Source organism: Theobroma cacao, chromosome 5 (assembly GCF_053813885.1).
Source record: "Theobroma cacao isolate CCN51 chromosome 5, ASM5381388v1, whole genome shotgun sequence".
Taxonomy (NCBI): domain Eukaryota; kingdom Viridiplantae; phylum Streptophyta; class Magnoliopsida; order Malvales; family Malvaceae; genus Theobroma; species Theobroma cacao.
The window spans coordinates 7,386,569-7,411,609 of record NC_142643.1 but is presented as its reverse complement, the minus strand read 5'-3'; the positions used below and the strand labels follow the sequence as shown (position 1 = coordinate 7,411,609).

The window sequence follows — 25,041 nt, the reverse complement described above, 5'->3', positions numbered from 1 at the left end:
GATTAATACGATATAATTCTACCAATTCTAAGGAGCCGTCGAGTAGGGTTTTAAAGGTTTTTGGGAGAGATAATGTGTTGTTAAAAGTAGTTGAATTGAATGACATATCTAATTATGAGAAGATCAAGGGGTCAAATGATATCAATTACTCTATTGTCAAGAATAGTGAAAATGCTTCATATTGAAATTTTAGAAAAGAAATAGAAAATTATTCTGAGAAGCCCTTAAATGTCATGCAATGTGATAGAGTTGCTCCATAAGCCGTTACTTTAGATAACTTGAAGCACTTTACAGTTAGAGTGGTTGATGACCTTATTCCTCTCCCTAAACCTCTTACAAAGGCTAGACCGTTTACTGTAAGAATTGAAAAAAAAAAAGGCTTGTTATCCATGGGAGGGAAGAAAAGCCTTCTAATAAGAAAAGTGGGGTTAAAGTAGCTCTAGTTCCACTTAAGAAGAAGGCTCGACATAAAATTAAACTTTAACTAACAATAATTTTTCTTTATCTCAGTTATTGATTGATGGAGACTTGAAAGCGAATAAAACAATAAACCAAGTGGAAACTTTAGTAGAGATGAGTTTGAATGTCACAAGTGATAAAGAGACTTCTATGTTGGTTGACAATGAACGAGACACCTTGTAAGTCTCTACCTCTTTTTTATCTTTTTTTTTTACTATTAGATCTTCAAATCTTTGTTTCGCATTTTCCATGGTGCTAATAAAAGAAACTTGGTTAGAATTCTTAGAGATTTTGGACTACAGTATGAGTTTTTAATTACTGTTTTAGTTGAACCTCGAGTTAGCAATATTCAAGAATATCTAATAATTGGGAATATGGTTATGACAGATCCCATCAGGCTAAAGCTTTGGGTTTCTTGGGTGGCATTTGGGTGTTATGGAAAGTGGGTATCCAATTCTCAGTTGTTCACAACTATTATTAGTGCTTGAATTTTGTAGTTGAATTTCTTATTGGTATAGTTTGGAATTTCTTAGCAATTTATGGGCATCCAAATGCGATGGTGAGACGTAGAATATGGGAGGAGTTATCTACTTTCATAGCATATATTGATAAACCATTACTATTAATGGGGGATTTCAATACTTTTGAATTCTCTCATAAGCTGTTGGGTGGTGCACCATTTGGTAGTAGACCATCTGCATTGTTCAAAATTTTATCATTGAGTTTGGTTCGTTAGATTTAGGGTTTCAAGGACCACGTTTCACTTGGAAGAAAGGTTTGGTTTTCGAAAGACTCGATAGGGCAATTTGTAATGTTGATTAGAGATTAATGTTTCATGAAGCTATGGTTCTACATCTTCCAAGAATTGGCTTAGATCACATGCCATTATTAATTAAGGTATGTAATAAAGGTACTTCAAATGGTAATACAACCTTTCAATTCTAGGCTACTTGGTTAACACATAATGATTTTAAAAATCTTATGCAACAATCCTGCGATGAATCTTTTAAGTATGCATGAGTCTCCATCAAATTTTGCTAGTAAAGCGAAACTGTGGAATAAGGCAGTATTTGGAAATATATTTTTTAGGAAGAGAAGACTTTTGGTTCGGCTTGGAGGCATTGATAGGGCTCTTAAATCTAGACTTTCTCCAAGATTAAGGGAACTCAGATTTTATTTGTGGCTTGAGTATGAAACAATTCTACATTAAGAGGAAATGTTTTGGATGTAGAAATTGAAGGCATAATGGTTACGATTTGGAGATTATATGTGAGACCCTGTCAAGCTCGATTAAAAGACGGTATTGTACAGAATGGTACAACTAAGTTAAATCGAACCTTGAACTAGTTCAAATAGAAATTCTAAGTGAAATTTGAAAATTCTAAAACCCACAGAATGGCTTAGAATAATGATATGGAGTTCAAGGTCCAGTTTGGAGTCCATCAGGAAAATTGACCGATTAGGGACAAAACAGTCATTTTACCATTTGATGATAAAATGAAGATTTTTAGCCAAGATTTGATCACATTTGACCAAGAATAATTATATGAAATATAATTATGATTATTGGAGTATAAAATGATGTTTAGTAGTGAAAAATTGTGATTCTCGATTTTTTTGGAGCACAAGAACAAAATGGTAATTTTGCCACTAGAGGACTAAATGAGAATTTTTATAAAATGATTTTTTGGCCCCATTTGGTTAATATTGATCAATATTAGTGTTATTTGAGGTTGAAAAGTAGAAATAACGTGATTCCGGTACATTTCGAAGTATAGGGGTAAAATCGTAATTTTTCTACCTCAAGGGCAAATCGGTAAATTTTTTGCCCCGGCACTTGTCAAGACCAAGGGATTTTAATTGTGGTAGGATTGGATAAATACCAGAATATTTGTGGTGAAAATTAAGAAGAAAAAGTCAAAAAGTTAAAAAAATTGAGCCAATAAGCATCTGACACGTGTCATGCTTGATTATTTTATTATTTTCTACAGAAATCAGCCCATTAAATCCCCAATTCTCTCACCATATTCGGCCTAGGCAACCAGCAATAAGAACAAAGAAAGAACAAAGGAAAAAAACAAGAAAACCTAGGTGGAAATTCAAAGAAAAAGTGAAGAAATCAAGGAAACAAGCTAGGTAAGTTAGAATTTCTTTAATTCTCCTTGATACCTATAGCCATGCTTTTGTTCTTGATTTTCGTGGTTGAATATTGAGTTATCATGATGAATTCAATTCTGAAAAATGGGTATGGAAGAGGAATTGTTGTTGGAATAATTTGATTTTAGACTATGTTAGTGTTTAGGGATAGTTAAGCATGGTTATGAACAAAAACACAAAAGAAATATTCAATTTCTCTAGGGTTCCTTGTTGGTCGAACCATGAGGGCTGAATATCAATGGGGGATTGTTTTTATTTCAAGAAAAAGGAATTGCGCTTTAGGACTATTAGTCTGAGTGCCCCCGAAATCCGAATTTTCGACACCTGTGAGTGGACTGCCTTCAAAACTTGTTTTGGGAAATATAATGTAATTGCCACCCATTTGAATGAATTATCAAGTTTTTCATGAAAATAAGTGCCTTGGGAACAAGCTTTTGAAAAATGGTTTTATGTTGTAATATGTGATTGCTATGGATTCATGCACTATTGTATTATGATGATATATATATATATATGTGTGTGTGTTGTGCATGATGAATGATATTGTGTATAATGACTATAGCCGTGTGTGTACATGATGTGGGGAATGCACATGCCGGTGATGATGGTGGCGTGAGAGATAAATGATGATAGTGCCCGTATGCACGATGTGGGGGGATGTACACGATGGCACGGATTGTGCACGATGTGGGGGATGCACGTGATGGTGCCGGCTATGTGTACGATGTGGGGGGATGTACATGAGCCGGGAGTGATTATGATGATATTGATGTTTGTCTATGTAATTATGCATATTTAGATTTATGAAATGAAAACTCATGAATGTGATATATGATTGACATATATGTGAAATTTGACACATTGTACTTTGAGAATTTTCATGAGTTTTATGTTGATTTTGTTAGTTTAGCAGGATGGCTTTTTGTTGAGTGAGGGAAAATGTTTCTCTTGTTGCTCTGTTTTCACTACAGCGAAATTCATGCTCGCTGCAGCGAGAAACTCTCAGGTTTGGAGGGGTAGATTGGCCAAAAACTCACTGCAGGGAAATTCATTCTCGCTGCAGTGAAAAAACTTTCTGTTTTTAGGTAACAATTTCACTGCAGCGAAATTCATTCTCGTTGCAGCAAAAAACTTTCTGTTTTGTCTCCTATCTTGTCCAATTGCTGCCCTATTTTTCACTTCTTTGCTACCATATCTGAGCATGGACTTCCAACATTTAGGACAAAATGAGTTAAGTTTAAAATGAGGGGTTTTTACTATGAATGGAACTAAATTGCATTGTTTTGAAACAAGTGCATCATGATTTTAAATTCTCCCTTGTTGTTGTTGCTTGTTCCCTTCCTTGTTCACTCATTGGGTTTATACTCACCATTTTCAAATTCATGTTTTCAGATCACGAGGCAGCCAGTAACTAGGACGAGATGTCCTCTAGACCTGTGTCCATCTTTTGGTAGGTGTCTCAGTATTCGGTAGCTGTATATTCATCCGAGTCACTCCGTTGGAAGTCGAGTGTTATTTTGTTTTATATAGACAAACTTAATGTAAATTATTAGAATACATGTTGTAGGCATTATATGTAAATATTTAAGGAGTAATGCCAGTACGAGTTGGCAATGTATATCACTATTTTGATTCAAAGTTATGAAATATGACTTAGTGATATTAGATGGAATTATAAGTAAGATAAATAATAGGCTTGCTTGGGTTTAGAGGATTACGTCCATTGGACCCTTGTACCGGTCATGGCCCGAAATTTGGGTCGTGACGTTATAATACTTATTTTTTCCATATTAGAGCGACTCGTTGAAGACACAAAGCAAAAATTGATCATTTTCGATCTAATGACTGTGAGTGATGTCATAATCAAATGGTTTTAAAATTACTAGTCATAAGCTTTTTTAGAGAATTATATTCTTCAAAATAGAATGTACTCTCGAGATTTTGTCATGACCCAAATTTCAGGCCATGACCGGCGCAAAGGCCCAATAGACATAGTCCATTAAGCCCAAGCAAGCATATCTATTTATCCTACTCATCATTCCATCAAATATTGCTAAGTCACAAATTATAACTTTAAAGAAAAATAGTAATAGACATTGCCAACTCGTATTGGCATTACTCATTTAAAATATACATACATTGTCTACAACATGTATCTTAATAATTTACATCAAGTTTGTCTATATATCTAAAAAAGAAGACTCGATTTCCAGCGAAGGGACTCGGACGAATGTACAGCTACTGAATGTCGAGACACCTACCAAAAGATGGATACAAGTCTACAAGGACACCTCGTCCTAGTTATCGGCTGCCTCGTGATCTAAAAACATGAAGTTGAAAACGGTGAGTATAAACCCAGTGAGTGAACAAGAAAGGGAACAAGCAACAACAAGGGAGAATTTAAAATCATGATGCACTTGTTTCAAAACAATACAATTTAGTTCCATTTATATAAAAAAAAACCCCTCATCAAGTCTTTAAATGATTAATCATTTGAAAATCATAAACCATACATAACAAACCATTTGAAGAATAAAAGCTTCAATGATACACAAGCAAGTCAAATACGACAACAAATCTTCGTTGCAGCGTTGGGATTAAGTTATTAGTTGAACGAGTGTTTCTCAACTGGCCAAGGGTTTCTCACTAAACCTCCTCATTTTAAACTTAACTCATTTAGTCCTTAATGTTGGAAGACCATGCTCGGATATGGTAGCAAAGAAGTGAAAAAAGGGCAGCAATTGGACAAGATAGAAGACAAAATAGAAGGTGTTTTGCTGCCAGATTTTGGTCATAAAACAGAAAGCTTTTCGCTACAGCAAAATTGTGACCCAGAAACAAAAAGTTTCTCGCTGCAGCGAGAATGAATTTCGTTGCAACGAGAAGCTACAGTGTCATTCTTGCTGCAGCAAAAATGCTTTCTCACTGTAGCGAGTTTCTGGCCAGTCTACTCTTCCAAAACCTGAGAGTTTTTTGCTGCAGCGAGAATCAGAACATCAAGAAAAAAATCTCCTTTTTCCCTTAAAACAAAACCATCCTGCTAAATAACAAAAGCAACATATATCACATGCAAACTCCCAAATTGCAACAAATCAAATGTTCACATTTTTGCATTTACAACCATATACCATATATGTATATATATATATATATATAAATATATATATCAATCATCATATACACCCTCCCATCATCATCATCTCATTTGCAATGGCTTATGCGCACTCCCACTCGCACATAGCCGGGTTAGTAACGGCTTATGTTCACTCTTACTCTCACATAGCCGGGTCCACATCAATATACAAATAAGCACCCAATGCATATCATGCATATTATCATATTTTGATAACACATAATCCATTGTATATCACAATTTCACAATATAAAATCACTTTACCAAAGGCTTGTTCCCAAGATTCATGTTAAGAACAAGTTGGATAAAATCATTCATATTCCCCAAACAAGTTTTAAATGCAAGTCCACTCACCGATTGATTGTAGAGGCTTTAGATGACTCCAAATTGTCCAAATGAGATGATGGGGCTTCCTTAGAACCTAGGATCACATTAGCATAAGCAATAGGCCAATTTACACACTATGAACCCTAAAAGCTATCTCTTAGCTAGTTTTCAATTGCCACATTAAATGGGTATCTATGTTCACTATCTTAATCACTAAAATGTAATGACCATACTCATGAATAAAACAACTCTTAATCTAAATTACTAACCATTATTTACAGCTGAAAATCAAACTTAGTTTATTACTCACCATAGGGTTCCTTTGTAGTTGAATTCTCTTCCAAAAGCTTCCAAACCAAATGATGTAATTCTCTTTTTCTCTCTCTAAAATGCCCAACTAGTGAGAGAAAGTATGAAAATAAGATTTACCAAGGGTTTTGAAGTGAGAGAATGAAAGAATACTAGGGTTTTAGTGAAAAGGGCACAAAAGTATGAAATTTAGGGCTAGAGAGAGAAAATCATGCAAGCTAAATATCAAGCTTGCATGGAGGTTTTGAAGAAATGTGAGAGAGAAGAAGAAGAAGAAGACAAGCTGCTGGAAAATGGGAGAAGAAGCTGCTAGAAGAAAGTATTTATAGGCCAAACTTATCCATTCCCTTAAAATTACGAAAATGCCCTTTACCAGTTAGCTTGTTCTCATGCAACCCTTTGTGCAATCTTTTTACTCCTTTGACACTAGAACAATATCCATAATGGTCTAGACATGCTCGGGTTCATGAAAACTTAAAATTTTAACTCAAGGTGAAAAATGACCATTTTGCCCCTACTGTGAAAATTATTGTCATTTCTAGTTTTCTTTGTGTTTTCATCATTACATGTCATTTATGCAATCTTATGCCTATTTAAACCTTAAAATATCATAAAACTTTCTTTTGGGAGCTTATTAGAGAAAATGACGAAACTACCCTTAGCAAGTATTATTACATCTATGCTTAGTTACAAGCCTATAGAAGTTAGGGTCTCATAGATTTTCTATCAGAGATTCCTTTCTTACTCTTGATCAGATGGTACTGGATAGTTTAATTAAGTCAATAGAGGATAAGGAGGTCCATGAGGCTTTGTTGGAGATGAAACCACTCAAGGCTCCAAGGATAGACAATTTTCCTACTTTGTTCTTTCAATCTCAGTGGAACATAATTGAAAAGTTTGTTATTAATTATGTACGCAGAGTCTTTGAAGGGGCAGATGTTGATGTTGAGTTATACAGATTTGTAATTACTTTGATACCAAAGAATAATGCTTTAAAAACTTTTTCTCATTTTTGGCTGGTTAGCTTACTCCTAGTGGTTTTTAAAATTCTGATGAAAGTAATTACAAATGGGTTGAAACCTTACATGAGTCACTTTGTGGTAGATACACAATCTAGCTTCATCCTTAGAAGACACATCACTGATAATATAATTATTATGTAGAAGGTGGTTCATTCATTCCGTAAAAAGCAAGGGAACTTAGATTGGATGATGGTAAAGATTGATCTTAAGAAGGCTTATGACCATCTTTGTTGGGAGTTTATGCTTGATACCTTGATAGAAGCATATATTCCTAAACCTTTGATTGACATAATTATACATAGTTGGAATTGCTATAGTTCCTAAATTTTATGGAATGGGACTCTCTTGGATAGCTTTTCTCCATCTAAAAGTGTGTGACAGGGTGACGCATTGTCACCTTATATTTTTGTGTTATGTATAGAAAGACTTGTATAAAGTATTTGTGTAGTAGTGGAGAATGGGATATGGAAGCCTATTAACTTGGGCAAATGTGGACCTCCTCTCACACATCTTTTCTTCGTAGATGATTTCATTCTATTTACGAAGGCTTTTAGTGCTCAAATGGAGGTGAATAAAGGAATCGTGGATGACTTTTGTGCTTGTTATGGTGAGAAAATAAGTATTGCAAAGTCTTCATTTTATTGCTTAAATAATGTATCTAGTGACCTTGTTAATTAATTAGAATCAATCTCAAGACTTTCTTATTCAACATATCTTGGAAAATACCTAGGAGTTCCTTATTGCATAGACACAAGGGGGTAGTTCTTTCCACTATGTGGAAAAGAAAGTCCAAAGTCGCTTAAGTTCTTAGAAGGCTTCAAGTTTGGCCTTTGCAAGAAGACTCACATTATTTAAAGTTGTGTTGGCCAACATCCCTTATTATTCAATGCAAACAGTGTCCATTCATGTGGAAATGTGTAAGAGAATTGAAGCTTTATCTTGAAGATTTTTATGGGAAGGGGATTCTAATAATAGGAAGGTGCATTTAATGAGTTGGAAAGATGCATACAAGCCTAAGAATGAAGGAGGTTTAGGCATTAGGTGTTTATGAACAATGAATGATGCATTCATACATAAAATTTGCTAGTACTTGGTTACTAAACTGGAGGCTTTATGGGTGAAATTTTTGAGAGCTAAGTATAACTTGTACTCAAGTTTCATACCAAGTTGTGTAAGTCGAGTTGAGGCCTCTTCTTTTTGGTTATCTATTAACAGACTTTCAAAACCCATATATATTGGTCAGTTGGGGATGGATGCTTGGTAAGGTTCTACCATGATGTTTGTCTTGGAGAATGTCCCTTAAAAGAGGTGGCCAATTTGATGGGAATAGACTTAGTGGACAACAGTTGTGTCAAGGAATTTGTGCTGCAGAATGGAGTTTGTAACGACCCTCTTCCCGATTGTTACTAATGTCTAAGACTTGTGGGAAAACCCGCTAAGTCCCGAACCACCCTTAATTGAAACTCTTATTATTACCCTATATTCATTCCACAAACTTAACTAATTCCTTTGAACCGTACAACTCTTTGTAACGTAATTTGAACAAACGTCATTATAAATTGTTCAACCATTATTCCACATAATTGTAAAACTACATCCAAATGTATAATCTCTAACTGTACAATCACATTGAGACTAGTGTCTATTTACAAAAAATAAATACATTACAAATGAGTTGACCTTTAGCAGCAGAGTTGAAACCTTGACCTTCATAGATACATAACTACAAGTAAATGCGATAACACGGACTTGGGGTAATGTTGTCATTTTCCTTGGTGAGCTCTTAGTAGTGAGTTTTCTGATATTATTAAGGCCTAAGTGGGCCTAAGGAATAAATAAGTGATGCACACAATAATTAAATAAGTGAAGAAAATATAAATAACGATAATTTCCATGGTAGGGGCAAAATGGTCATTTTGGGTCTCAAGTCTAAAATTTTAAGTTTCATGAACCCGAGTACCTCTAATCTATTATGGACCTTTTTTTAGTGTCAAAAAAGTAAAAAGTTTGAACCAAGTGGAAGAAGAAGGCAAAGTCAACTATTGAATGGCATTTTTGTAAATAAAAAGAACTTTAGTCAACTATAGAATAAATATAAAAAATTTCTAGCAACTTCTTCTTCTTCCCATCTCTTCTCTCCATTCCATGTTCTTTATCTTCCATGGAAGCCTCCTTAAAAACTTCCACGACTTTCTCAAGTTAAACCCCAATTTTCATGCTTTTGTGCACCTTTTCACAAAGTCCTTTTTGCTCTTTTACTCTTCCACCTTAAAACCCTCAAAGTCTTACCTTAACACTTTCTCTCACTAGCTAGGTGTTTTAAAGAGAGAAGGAGAGACTTTCTACAATAGCTTGAGAAATTTTGAAAAGGAATTCAATTACAAATCTACTAAGGTGAGTAATGAAATTGAGTTGATTTTTGAGTTGTTGAGAATGGCTAGTGGCTAGATTTGTGAGTGTTTTGTAGTTGAGGTTGTTTATTCACCTTTGGTGTGACTATAATAGTGAAAATAAATAGCCACTTAATGGTAATTGGAAGCTAGCTAGGAATAACTAGTAGAACATGATTTAGGAGATAGCCTTTAGAATTTATAGTTATGTGAATTGAGTTTTTTGTGATGCTATTATGTCTGATAGGTTCCAACGAGGCCTCACACCTTCACACAGAGCATTTGTCAAAGTTGGAGTCGAACCACAAGCATTAACAATGACATGTGAGTGAACTTGCATTAAAAATGTTTTGGAATAAATGATTATGTGCTTTATTGAACCACTTGAAATATTTTATTGGTTTTTCTTTAAAATTGCATGGGAACAAGCCCTTGATGAAACGTTGTATCTTGTGAATGTGTAATATGATGAATCCTTGTGCTCTTATATTATGTGGATATATATATGTTGTGTATGGATAGTCAATATTGTGTAATAATTATAACCGTGCATGTGCATGATGTGGGGGAGCTCACAATGGCATTAGCTGTGTGCGATGTGGGGAAGCACACGATGGCATTAGTTGTGCGTGATGTGGGGGTGCACACGATGACTTCAGCTGTGTGCAGTGTGGGAGTGCACATGAGCTGGGTGAGGCAGTGGTGGTATTTGTGTTTATATATGTATATATATATTTGCTATATAAAGAGGTTTGGAATTAATATGTATTTACATTGAATAGTGAATGTTGAAATTGTTAAATGCTTCTAAATTGAATTGCATTGTAGCAAAACTGGATTTTTATTGTGACAAAATTTCTTCTAACTTAATTGCCCTATTTCTAGTTGCAGCAAAATTCATTCTCGCTGCAGCGAGAAACTTTTAGGTGCTGGGGAATTTCATGGCTCAGGTTTTTACTGCAACCAAAATGCATTCTCGCTGCAGCGAGAAACTCTCGAGTGGTTGGGTAAAAAATACTGCTCGGATTTTCACTGCAGCGAAAATGCATTTTCGCTGCAGTGAGAAACTCTCGGGTTGTTGGTTCAAAATTTTGCCTTGAAGTTCGTTGCAGCGAGAATGCCTTTTCGCTGCATCGAGATTCGTTCTGCTATGCTTGCCTTGTTTGAACTCTACTGTACTTTCACTCTTTAACTTTTTTATTGATCATGGATTTTTCCAATGCTAAGGCACTAAATGATCAAGAGTTGAATTAAGGGGTTTTAATAAGAAATTGAGCTAAATTGCAGTGTTTTCAACGTAAGTGCATCATATTTTCTAAAACTTCCCTATTAATGCTGGTTCCCTTCTTATGTTCTCTTACTGAGTTTATACTCACCCTTTTTCAACTTCATGTTTTTCAGATCCGAAGATAGTTGGAACCTAGAGTGAAGGGTCCATGTATATTCACCCTTTTGGTATATACCGCGGGATTTAATAGCTGCATCTTCACCTAAGGTCAGTCCGCTGGAAGTCGAGAGTCTTTCGCTTGTGTAAATGAACACGTGATGTAAATCACTAAGATACGTGATACAAACAGTGTGTGTGCATTCTAATTAATGTTGCCATTATGAGTTGGCAATAGTTGACATCATTTTGGGTTAATACAAATGCAAGTATTTGGTTGTCATAGCACATTACTAAAATACTTATAGTTGATAATTAAGAAATGTAACTTTAGAAATTGTCTGATGGAATGATGAACAAGTTGCATAAGAGGCTTGCTTGGGTTTGGTGGGCTGTGCCCATTTAACCCATGCCCTAGTCATGGCCCAGAAATTGGGTTGTGACAAGAGCGATTCGGAATAAAATGCTATGAGAAGCCTTTTCCTATCTATAATGGATCACAAGTGTCGATTGCACGCTAAGCCAATCACTATATGCAAAGGGGAGATAAGGGGGGTGAGTCTCACAGACTCAATGATTATCGGCTCCTTGAGCAGGGCGTAGATGGGAAATAAGCCAAGGATAGATAATTTGAATATTAAAAACATATGAATATGTATAAACAATTTAAAATCAAATGGGGTATTTGTGCCTTACTTTTAAACCCAAAAGTTCTTATGCAAAATAATCATTTCAAGTAATATATTAAAACCAATGTAAGTAAAAGATTTCTACCATCAAAATCATTTAACATCTTATTGAAATCAAATCAATATAATCACACACGCTCCCATGAAATCAAACATTGTCAAGCTTATTCACAAGCTCATTAACCATCTCATCCTCAAGGTATTAAACACAAATCATCATATAAATAAGGGAGCTGCAGAAAAACTTGTATTTCTCACCATGCGAAAGAATTCGTGTTTGAAAACCCAAAGAGATATCACTCTCGTGTGGTAATCGTAAATAATCAACTCGTGGACCCACTTCCACATAATAACAATCCGGGAGCCCCGCTCCACTGGATTCCCACAGCCATGGCAGTCTTGACGATGTTGGCCGACATTGGAGAAATCATGTGGTCGCAATTATGTATATCAACTTGTGGCCTAGCCACATATATCAACCCATGGCCTTGCCACGTATATATATCATAGACCGTGGCCCCATCCACATCTAACAGCCCGTCGGTGACCCAAAGGTTCTCTAGCTAGAGCTCACTTGTGCACAAGGGTCACATTTTTCCTATGTGACATCCGGCCTAATCTTGAATCTCCCTGTTTGACAAATCCCTTTAAAAGCAAATTGGCTTTTCCAAAGCTTATTTTGAATTGATTTCAAAAATACTGATCATAATGACATGATAAAACCCTTTTTTGTAAGACTTTATAATGTAAAAACCTTTGCATGAGCTTTAAATATCAAATAAGCATGGTGAACATGTAATTTATTCATGAATGCACATCACACAAACAATAAGGCACATTTTGACGTAAACTGTGTTAAAAGCTTGTTTCCTAATTTTTAAAACTCTTTACATATATAGCTTATATATGTACTTTCAAAACAATTTCAAAAGTCATAACATCCATAATTGCCTAGCATTTCTACTGGCTCATGCTTTCCATAATAACATTTTATAAACCTTTCACAAATAGATATTTAAAACCACCTATCTTTTTTTAACAACTCATACTTTCCACAATGACATTGAATAATTCATAATCAAATAGTAGTATATGAAACATCATTCTTTAATAAACAATATATATAGTATAGATCTTTTGAAATAAACACCCCCTACTCACCTCATAATAGCGAGACACTATGTTGCTATCGATTTCGGTGCGTATCTAGCTAATTCTACTTGCCCGTCATCTGTTACCTCCTCCGACATGCCACCACAGCACACTTTCCTTACTTATACACTTCCTAGCAACCATTCAAACCCAATACATTTCATTATACTCAAATACGGGCAGCACATCAATTAATAAATCCTTAACCTAATTTCATAGTTTTCATCAACATTATTCACAATCATTTAACATACAATCCACATACTTTCAACCAACCAAAGCCAACACAACACAATGTAGACACATTGCATACTTACCTCTCAGTTTTAGCTTGAATTCCACATATAGTTCACCATTTCCTTGCATCCTCAGTCACCATTACTGCCACAAGCATAGACAATTAATACACATATCATTTCTCTTGTCTACTTGTGATTTCAAGACTAAAACACTTACCCATTGCTTATCTAGCTTAAAATCACCATGCATTCTAAGATCCACCTACATGCATGCATCCGATTCTTAAATCCTTGAAGATTCTTGCTATGTGAGACCTTGACCTTTATAGAATCATAGTTAGTAAAATACGCGATATCCCTGATCAGGGGTAATTTCGTCATTTCTTTAGTAAGCTCATAAAAGTAAGATTTCAAACAATATTATGGCCTAAGTAGGCCTAAGGCATAAATGAATGATGAAATTAGGGGTAAAATAACAAGGAAACAAAAAATTTGATTCTTTTCACGATAAGGGCAAAATGGTTATTTTTCACCTCGGGTTAGAATTTTGAGTTTTCCCAAACCCGAGCATTTTTAGACCATTATGGACCTTGTCCTAGTGTCAAAAAAGCAAAAAGATTGCATAAAAGATTGGAGGAGAATAAACTAATATTGTGGAGGGGAATTTTGGTAATTTAATGAGAGTGGATAAGCTTGGGCTATAAATATCTTCTCCTTCCAGCAGCTTTTTGAATTTCTAGCAGCTTCTTCTCTTCTCCTCTTCCCATCTTACGTTGCTTCCATCCTCCATGGAAGCTTGATATGGAGCTTGCATAATTTTCTCTCTCTAGCTCTAGTTTTCATACCGTTGTACCCTTTTGACTAGAATCCTTGTATTCTTTCACTCTTTCACTTCAAAACCCTTGATAAATCTTATTTCCATACTTTCTCTCACTAGTTGAGCGTTCTAGAGAGAGAAAGAGAGAATTACACCATTTGTTTGGAAGCTATTGGAAAAGAATTCAACTACAAAAAAACCCTAGGGTGAGTGATGAACTAAGCTTGATTTTTAGCTGTGGATAATGGCTAGTAATTGAGATTATGAGCTGTTTTATTGTTGAGGATGTTCATTCATTTTATAGTGATTAAGATAGTGAACATAGATAGCCGTTTAACATGGCAATTGAAAGCTAGCTAAGAGATAGCTTTTAGGGTTTATAGTATATGAATTGACCTCTTGCTGATGCTAATGTAATTTTAGGTTATAACGAAGCCCCATCACCCCAATTGGATCATTAAGAGAATTAAAGTCAACTAAAGGCTCAACAATAAATCAGTGAGTGGACTTGCATTTCAAACTTGTTTTGGGAAATGTGAATGATTTTATTTAACTTGTCTTTGAAAATGTACCTTGGGAACAAGCCTTTGGTGAAGTGATTTTATATTGTGAAAATGTGATATACAATGGATTATGTGTTATCAAAATATGATAATATGCATGATATGCATTAGGTACTTCTTTGTATGTTGATATGGACCCGACTATGTGTGAGTAGGAGTGCACATAAGCCGTTGCTGACCCAACTATGTGCGAGTGGGAGTGCACATAAACCGTTGCTAACTTGGCTATGTGCGAGTGGGAGTGCACAAAAGCCTTTGCATATGAGATGATGATGAAGGGAGGGTGTACATGATGATTGCTATATATATATATATATACACATATATGGTATATGGTTGTAAATGCAAAAATGTGAGCATTTAAATTGTTGAAATTTGGGAGTTTGTATGTGCTACATGTTGCTTATGTTATTTTAGCAGGGTGGCTTTGATTTAAGGGAAAAAAAACATTTTTCATGATGTTCTGATTCTAGCTGCAGCGAGATTCATTATCGTTGCAACAAGAAACTCTCAGGTTTGGAGGGTTGGTGCTAGCCGGGAATCTCGCTGTAGCAAGATTGTTACTGTAGCATCTCGTTGCAACGAGAAACTTTCTGTTTTGAAACCCAGAATTTCGCTGCAGCGAAAAACTTTCTCTTTTTCTCCTCATTTGGCTCGGTTGCTACCCTATTTTCCATTTCTTTGGTACCATAGTTAAGCATGGACTTATAATATTAAGGAATAAATGAATTAAGTTTAAAATGAGGAGGTTTGGTGAGAAACCCTCGACCAGTTAAGAAACCCTTGGCTAGATGATAATTTAAGTCAAGTGTCGCTGCAGCGAGAATGCCTTTCTGCTACAGCGAGGATTCGTCATTTATTTGACTTGATTCGCATGAATGCTATTAAAGTTTTCACTCTCCGAAACCTTTGTCGAGCATGGACTCTTTTCAATAAGTGATTTTTCTCATGTGGGGTTTACATGAGGGATTTAATAAGAACTCAAATAAATTGCATTGTTTTGAAAAAATTAATGCATAAAGATTTTGTTAAAGATTCCTTATAGTATGCTTGTTCCCTTCTTGTTCACTCACTGGGTTTATACTCACCGTTTTCAACTTCATGTTTTTAGATCACGAGGTAGCCGGTAATTAGGACGAGGTGTCCTTGTAGACTTGTATCCATTTTTTGGTAGGTGTCTCGGCATTCAGTAGTTGTACATTCGTTCGAGTCCCTCCGTTGGAAATCGAGTCTTCTTTTTGAGATGTATAGACAAACTTGATGTAAATTATTAAGATACATGTTGTAGACAATGTACACTTGATTGGTATGCCACTATGAGATGGCAATGTTTAATATTATTTTGATTCTAAGTTATGAAATGTGACTTAGCAGTTTATGATGGAATGATGAACATGTCAGATTGATAGGCTTGCTTGGGCTTAGTGGACTACGTCCATTTGGCCCATGCACCGGTGATGGCCCGGAATTTGGGTCGTGACATGCTACCACAAGCAAAATCTCACATTACAATCGGTTCAAAAGGCATGCATTCAAACAAAAATGATAATTTTTGTCTTTCTTACCTTAGAATTACTAAACCGAACCACCAATGTCTTCTTTATGCTCCAAAAGTGGCATGTGGGAGGAAAACCTCTCCATTTTTCTCTAGTTCCTCCAAAGCCGAACCTTCCTTTCTCTTTTTCTTCTTTCTCCTTTCTTCCTTTCTTTCTTTTTTTCGACCTCCTTTCCTTCCTTTCTTTTTTCACTTTGTTATGGGAGGATCTCTCAAGGCAAAAGCCTTGAAATGGCTTTCATTTTTCCATTTTTCTTATACATGGGTGGATTGCCCAAGGTCACTTCCTTGTTCTATTTTTTTTTCTCTTTACACGTTATGCCATTCAATTCCTATTCAATTCCTTACTTTGTTATTAACGTCATTTTCCATTGATGGCTTGTGCATGCAAGGTTTCCTTATCCATTCCTTTATCCTTTGGTTAAATTACCTTACCCATGTAATGATTCACATGGTATTCTTTTTGGTTTATTACATTTGCATTTCATTTCATGCATCACCTCATTTCTCTAATCACATTTCATGCATCACCTTATTTCTCTAATCACATTTCATGCATAACCTTTATTTTGTATTTTATTTGGTCACCTAACAAACCATTCAAGTCACATGCATCCCACATTTTTCTTTCCTCATTTGGCCACGTAATGCACCAATATCATTACATGAAAATAAACTTAGTCTTGTTATTCCTTTTACTTCACATGGTGGGGGTCCCACATGTTTCCCACTAAGTCTCTCCTTTTTGCATGCTATAATTTGCTTGTAATAGTGAATTCACATACACATCTCTTTATCCCTCATAATCTAAGTTTCCTTGATTAGTTAATTTCCTTTTCAACTTCAAATGTTGAAATTACACACAAGTCCTCAAACTTTTTCTTATTTACCATTTGACCTTCCAACTTTTCATCCTTTACAATTTAGTCCTCCCAACATTTCTTTAATTCCAATTTCCTTCTATTTTCCTTCCTTTACACTTGCTCAAATAAAATATAAAATTTGCACCTCATCAAGGTGTCACCACAATATTTAAATATATACTTACCCACTCTCACTTCATTTAATAAAGACACGCGGGCCCCATTAATATCGTTTTTCTTTAAAATTCTTTCTTACTTCTTCTCCCCCACTTAGGCTAGTCATATAGTCCTCCTTCATGACTAATTTCAACAATAGATAAATTATTAATATTTTAATATTATTTTATTAATAAAATATATTTTATTTCAAAATTCTCCACTTGTCTCCTCGGGTGCCAAAATTCTCGTTTCCAAATCACCTTTTAACTTGTCAATTCATCCTTGATAAAATATTATTATTATATTATTATTTTCTCACGTGTAGAATTTTTTTTCTCAAAATATTCCTCTCACCTGTCACCACTCTTTGGCACTTAAATTTACGTTAATTAACCCTTCGTCTTGTCGATAAGGTCTTATTGACTTCTATACGAGGGCACGGGGTGTTACATGGAAAATGAGATTTGAGTCAATTAACAAGATTATTGCCTACAAGGGAATTGGATTTATTATTGAACTCTCTTCCACCTATTTCTTTGATGAGGCCAGATGAATGTATTGGGCTATGTCTCCTTCTAGGAAATTCATGGTAGCGTCTGCATATGAGATGTTAAGAGGAGTTTTACCTCTTGATGGGCGGATAAATAGTGGGTTATGGAAATTGGCATGGCAGTGGAACGACCCTTAGAGAAATAGGACATTCCTCCTTCAATGTTTACAAGAATGTTTGCTGACTAACAAGTAAAAGGCTCGAAAACATATGGTGAGTGTGATGACTTGCCCTCAATGTTGAGTTGAAGAAGAATCGGTTTTGCATGTTTTGCGTAGTTACCCTATAGCAAAACTGGTTTGGCTTAGAGTGTTGTCTCAGAGTGAATTTGGTCAGATCTTTATACCTAATACTTTTGATTGGATGATTCAATTTGAGTAGCAGGAAGTTAACGGGTTAACAATATTCCTTGAAACTTTTTTTTTTGGAGTTGTCCGCTAGTTTTTATGGAAATGGAGGAATGCTTTGTTTTTAAATACAGTTTTATCTATAGAGGGACACATGAACCTGTTAAATAGCTTCTCTATGAATATACATCATTCCTCATTAATATCTTAGGGTGGTACTAGTTCAATTATCTTTAGACGAGACGAAGTGCTTATTGGATAGTCTTCCTTTCCAGAAGGTTGGATTACACTGAATTCTGATGGTGCATATAGATGTTCTATTGGTCAAGCTACTGCTAGTGCTGTCTTACAAGACTCATAGGGTGAATGGCATGGTGGTTATGCTACTCCCTTAGGTGTTTGTACAGCATATCAAGCTGAGCTATGGGAGTTTATAAGGGACTAAATTTGGCATGGGAGCTAGGCTTTCATAAAATTATTATTCAAGTGGATATTCAACTTGTGTCTCGGGCCATAACTTCATACAATTTCCATCCGTCCTCTAACTCCGATTTGATTAGTGTAATACATAGTTTACTTACTCGTCAATGGGAGGTTAAGATTTGCCATTTTTATAGAAAAGGCAACAGGTTAGCAAATTTCATGGCTAGTAAGGGCATTGAGTTAGAGGAAGTCTGTTTGGTTTTTCATTCTCCACCTATTGGAGCTAGTGAAATTCTGATGTATGACATGTTGGGGATCTGCTTTCCTCAGATGATTCGAATATAAATTTTATTCTCTAAAAACTGATTTATCAATTTACAAATTAGAATTCTAATTGCATTAAATGACTTTCATTAATAATATTTTTCTTATAAATATTCATAAGATTTATCTAATCATTGAATGAAAATTCTAATTGCCTTAGATAACTTCCATTAAAAAGTATTTTTTAAAATTTATAGATTAATTTTATAAAATTTTAATGATTTAAACGTCAAACTTTACATTTAGAAACATTTATAATTATATATAATTATTATTTAAAAGTAATAAAACAACTAATTATTTGCGAACACAAATGACAACAACAATAATAAAAGAATATTTAAATTTGCAATTTAGAAATATAATGAATAAATATGATCATTTTCATCAATCAAATTTTTTTTTCAACATTTTTAGTTTTATGTATGCTGGTATTTGTTGATATGTGCGCCACACATGAATACTCAATTTTTTATTTATTTTTAAATAATAATTATATATAAATACAACTGCTAAAGTGTAAAGTTTGAAATATAAATAATTGAAATTTTGTGATATTAATATATAAATTATTCAACATTAGTATTAGAATTTAAAATTTTTTTAAAGAAAGTCATTTGAATTGTTATTTAAAATTTGGATAAAGTTTATTAAATTGAAGAAAGAAATTTAAAATGGCAATTTGGAAATATATGAGTAAAATTGTCTATTTTCATCAACCAAAAAGTGTTCCAACGATGACATTTTTATATATTACAAATAACATTATTGAAATACTTTAATTTAAATATTTTACACACTCTAATTTTCGCGTGCCATGTAAATAAAGTAGCAAGGATATTCAACAGGACTAAAATTTTAACCGTATGAGACAGGAAAAAAAGCACCCTCCACATCCAGATTTTTCATTTTATGGAACAAGTTTAAAAGCCTTCATCATGGTAGGATTAACGATGCTGAACCCTCCATCGAGCACTACGTTGAGCCCGCTCGCATAATTTGCATCATCGCTAGCCAAAAAAAGCACAGCTTGTGCCACTCCCTCTGCCTTCAACAATTCCCCTTTGAGATTTCCCGTTGCACTGGAAATTGCTTCTACTTTTGGAATGTCACCTTCGGTAGGTGCAGACATGGGAGTCGCAACAATAAAAGGCGACACACAATTTACCCTTATACCGTATTGGCCTAGCTCAGCTGCCAAGTTCTTAGCTAGACCCACTATTCCATATTTTGATGCTGTATAAGCATAGCTTGCCATCCCTGCAATTGCTGTTGTAGCGCTAGCAGTGAAAAGTATGCAACCTTTTCGCTGAGGGATCATGACTCTGGCAGCATGTTTGGCTCCTAGAAAAGCTCCCGCTAAGTTTACACCAACAACGAGATCCAAGTCCCATTTTGTAGTTTCCAAGATGCTGCTGAACGGACGATCCAAAACGCCTGCATTGTTGTACATTATATCGAGCTTTCCATGTTTGACGATGGCGGTGTCAACGAGGTTGCTAATATCATCTTCATTTGAAACGTCACAGTGGATGTAGGAAGCATTTTCACCAAGCTCGTCGGCAAGGGCTTGTCCTAGGCTATCTTGGATATCGGCAATTACAACCTTGGCACCATTTTCATGGAAAAGTCGAGCTGTGCTAGCTCCAATGCCGCTAGCGCCACCGGTTATGACTGCCACTTTGCCTTGTAACCTTGAAAGTTTTGACAAGAGAGAACCGAGATGTTACAACATATCATTGAAAACAGAGATAGTAGACCCCAAATGATCTATTGGTAATTAACTTGATAGATATTAATCATTCATGCAAGGTTATGAATTCACTGTAAATGTCGAAATTTTGTACAAATATAATAAATTAAATTGAACCGATGGACATGCTGATAATTTCTCAAATACTAATTTTTTCGTCCAAAAATTTTGACGATGATACCATTTCAGAGTTGGAAAATGGTAAAATTCTTTTTAACAGAAGACGATTTTTGCTTTTGAATAGAAAATGACTACATAAATAAGTTCATCGGCGTAACGTTTTGAGTTTGAAAGTAACAAACAGAGAGAGTATTGATAATTACCTTCCACCGGGTGATGCCAAAGCGGAAATTCCAGGAGAAGTCATTTTGGTTTTTTTTTTTTTTTTTGCTTAGAAATGCGAAATTCAGCAAGGAGACAAGAGGAGAATATGAAACATGGGCCCGACTTGTGCCTTAGCGGTGAAGGGGTTTATATATATGTTAATGGGAAAAGACGTGAAAGATATTATATGGATATAAGGTCTAAAATATTTAATCCTATAAGTCAAAATGCATGCATCTGTGGAATTTTCAAAGTTTGAAATTTGTTCAACATAGCCACCGTTGTATCTGTCCCTAAAAAGATTAGATGCAACAACTTGCCTTCATCATTTGGTAACTAATTTGAAGTTAGTTATACCCTAACCTTTTCAATATTATTGAAAACTGAAATTTTAATCTTAAGGATCATCATCATAAATAAATTAATGCTAATGTCAGTCGTTTGCATTTGCAGTGGGGTTCGTTTTTAGCATCACAGAAATATCTGAATAGCCAAATATTGACTGTAAAAATGAAATAAAAAATGAATAAAACAAATATGCGTCACTTCCAATATTGAAACAAATACATTTGAACATTTAAATAATTTATAATAACATGAAGATGAGGTATAGATACACCTCAAGGTGACACCAAGAATGTTTTTTTTTTTTTGGTTAAACAATTGTAATTTTATCGTCATTCTTTTTTATTTGGTTAAAAACTAATTAAAAGTTAAAATATTCTATATTTAATTTTAGAATATTTTGTACCAGTAACTTTTTATTAATTTTTAATCAAATTAAAAGGTATGATGCTAAAATTACACTTTTATTTAAAGATAAAGCGTTGATGTTTGATTAATTTATCACTTTAAATTAAGGGGTAAATTTAGACTAGACTTCATCATAGCATCTATTGATAAATATTGTGAAGAATTCATAAAGTCCGCCTTCACGAAAGTGGTCGTCCCTCCTTAATTAGTTTTCATGGAGGTGGTTTTCCCTCCTTAAATTCTAGCTACTATTTGGTTTTTAGGAAGTATCTTTTGGCAATGAAGAGAAAATTAAACTCACAGTTCCCAAAATTTAGATGGCATATTATTTTAACTTTTTAGGTTTAAAAATTTCTTTGTTGATTCTTTTATTTTCAATATTATAAAAAGTTATTTTTCGGTTAATATTTTTGTAAAAGTTAAGGAATGTCTAACTACATGTGTCAAACACATGTTAGATGATGTGTGCAAAATTGACTTGTTAAATTTGTTTATTTAGTTTCAATATTTTTAAACCCATGTTCTATTCAAAACCAATTTTTATATTACATTTTAAATTAATTAATTTTAGAAAATATTTCACATTTTTTTCCTCCTCTTTTTTGTTTCTTTTCTTCCCTCTCGCGTCTCCCTCTTTGCTCCCATCTAGACCTAGCAATTTTGAACACAACACATTAACACGACACGAGAAGATACGGGTTAAACAGGTTTTGAGTTTAGTCTTAACATATTTTGTAAAACCTAACACTATAAACACATGTCATAACATACATGCACTGAGTAGCATGTTATTATGCTAGGAAAAGTACCTAAGAATAGACGAAACCCGATATTGTACTTAACGATACACTTAAATTGATTTAACCTCGAACTAGTTCAAATAGGAATTGTAGGATGAAATTTAATATTTTATAGTCAAGGAATGACTAAAAATGATTGTTCGGAGTTCGAGGGTTCATTTGGGGTAAAATCGAAAATTTTGATGTTTAGGGGCAAAAATCGTCATTTTACCAGCTAAGATAATAATTTGATCATGGAGTGAAATTTTTTACCAAGATTAACTATTTAGAGTATAATTTAATGATAGGAAGTCAAAAAGTTTAATTCTGGTGATTTTTGGAGTGTAAGGGCAAAAATCGTAATTTTGCCACCCGAGAATAAAATTTGAGATTTTGAGAGAATTTAGATCAAATTTGACAAATTGGAGAATGGTATAAGTATAAGGGATGAAAAATATGTCTATGGGTAGTTTTTCAGTTTTTTGGGTAAAAATGTAATTTTTCACTTTTATAGGGGCAAAAGTATAAATTTCAAAAATTACTCCACCGAGACTTTGGATAAGTCTGAGAATTTTATCTAAGCTATAAATATATGGGACAAGTGTATGGTGAAAATTTGGAAACAAATGGATGAAATTTTAAAAATGGGCCAATGGGAAAGTGACATGTGGCATTTTTTTAATGATATAATATTATTTTAATGAAAAGGCAGCCCATTTAAACCTCATTTTAAGTGCTGGCCAGCCATAAGGAAGAACAAGAGAGGAAATAGAGAGAAAAGGAAGAAAAAAAGAAAAACCAAAGAGAAACAAGAAAATTCAAAGGGGAAATCGCGAATTTCGTCCGTTTACGCGTCTAACGGTAAGATTTTTCGATTTTAGCTTGATTTCTACCTTTCCTATGCCTTTATTTCCATTGGGCATGCTTGAGGAGAGAGATCAAAGAGTGACACCGTGTGCTGGCCGAAATTCAAGGGGGAGAATTTTGGAATTTTTAGGTTTTAATTTTTAGTTGAATTGATAGTTTTAGTTAGTTAAATATGTATAGAAATTAAATTGGGCAAGAAAGCATGAAATTTTCACAATACCCATTCTTGGTTGGATGCTCAATGCTGTACAATGATGATGAATTGATTTTATTCTAAGGAAAATGAAGAGAAAATGATGAAAAACGATTAAACATGATAGAAAAACAAAGTAGAAAATTAACAGAGTTAATGTCCCATTTTTGGCAGAATTTTCGAAGAAAGAGAGTGAGCTGATTTTGGTGATTTTAGAGGGATATTGGCTGATAATTAATGGTTAGAAATGTTGGAGAGAAAATGGGACAATTTAGAGCTACAAATGGAGCACGTTAGCAATTTATCTGGTAAAGTGCCAAAAATAGGTTAATACCGCGTTTAAACCATTTTTGGCTATTGCATTTCATACCATGCATTAGTATAGGATTTAAGTCAAATACATAGTGATTTAGCATTAATGTGATGAATTGTGTAAATTTTTGCAATGTGTCTAGGAGGAGAGCCTTCTGGAAAAAGCAAGGAAATCGTACCCGACGAGTAATGATCGGGGTGTTTAGAAAGCTTTTAGTTTGTACAAACTGTGAGTAAACTTATTATTATTGTAAATTATCTAGAGTTTATTTTTAAATGCTCTTTATGTATTTTATGAGATGAGAACGAGATTAAAACGGGATTTTTGATGTTTTAGGAATAAATGTGACAAATAAAAATATATTGTATTGATTATGAAATTGAGTAATTTGAGGCTGTAAATTGACTTGAAAAATATATATTTTCCTAGGAATGGCTTATGAGAAATAAGTATATGTGGCTATATTTTGTGAGTGCATTGGGAAATTTATGTAAGGTGTTTTTACTATGCAGGCTGGATAAATAAATAAAAGCCACGTTATACTGTCGAAATTTTATTAAAATTAGTGGGTTAGTCACTGCAGTGACGGGTTTCCCTGGACTGCCTATTAGAGGGGCACGGTAAACCCAGTTATATAGTTATTCCAGTTCTAGAAGCGAGGAGGGTAACTCCCGGGGTAGTATTAGAGCTCGCTTCACGTCGAACCCCCACGTGAATGTGTAACTCGGCCAACGCCAAGGAACGGCTTGTTTTAAAAATAAAAATGTGTTTCACGTGTGAATATTTTGACACCCTTGGCGGACTCGGTTAGATGCCTCGGCCAAGGTATCCCCAAGGATTAGTTTTGGCTTGAGCCTTGTTTTAATAAAAGACATAAGCTTAAACAATTGTTTTGGTAAATTACAAATATTTTATGGTTTAAGAAATAAATCGAAAACATTATGAAATGGGTTGAAATTTGTTGTTTAAACTTACCTCCATTTTACTCGCCTTTAGATATTTATGATAATGTCTGTTTACTCATTGGGATTTTATAATCTCACCACCCTCCTTTCCACCCATTTCAGGTTCAGTATAGACTGTAGATAGCTGATCTCATCGAGGACTACCATTGCATCTGCATTTTCCAAACCGTAGGTTCACAGTCCTTTTTACTTTTGTTTATTCGGGGGCCCTCTTGTTATTGTAAATTAAATT

At 34.4% G+C, this 25,041-nt stretch overlaps 1 protein-coding gene across 1 annotated transcript; it reads right to left on the bottom strand.

The window, feature by feature from the left end:
* Positions 1-19,605: 19,605 nt before the first annotated feature.
* On the bottom strand, positions 19,606-21,082 carry LOC18598328 ((21S)-21-acetoxyl-apo-melianone synthase SDR-like). The gene is made up of 2 exons (XM_088806720.1): positions 20,939-21,082; positions 19,606-20,556 (listed from the first exon to the last, which is right to left on the bottom strand). Exons 1-2 carry the CDS (start codon positions 20,980-20,982, stop codon positions 19,773-19,775), a joined length of 828 nt encoding a protein of 275 aa, XP_088662846.1. The 5' UTR covers positions 20,983-21,082; the 3' UTR covers positions 19,606-19,772.
* Between the last annotated feature and the right edge of the window lie 3,959 nt (positions 21,083-25,041).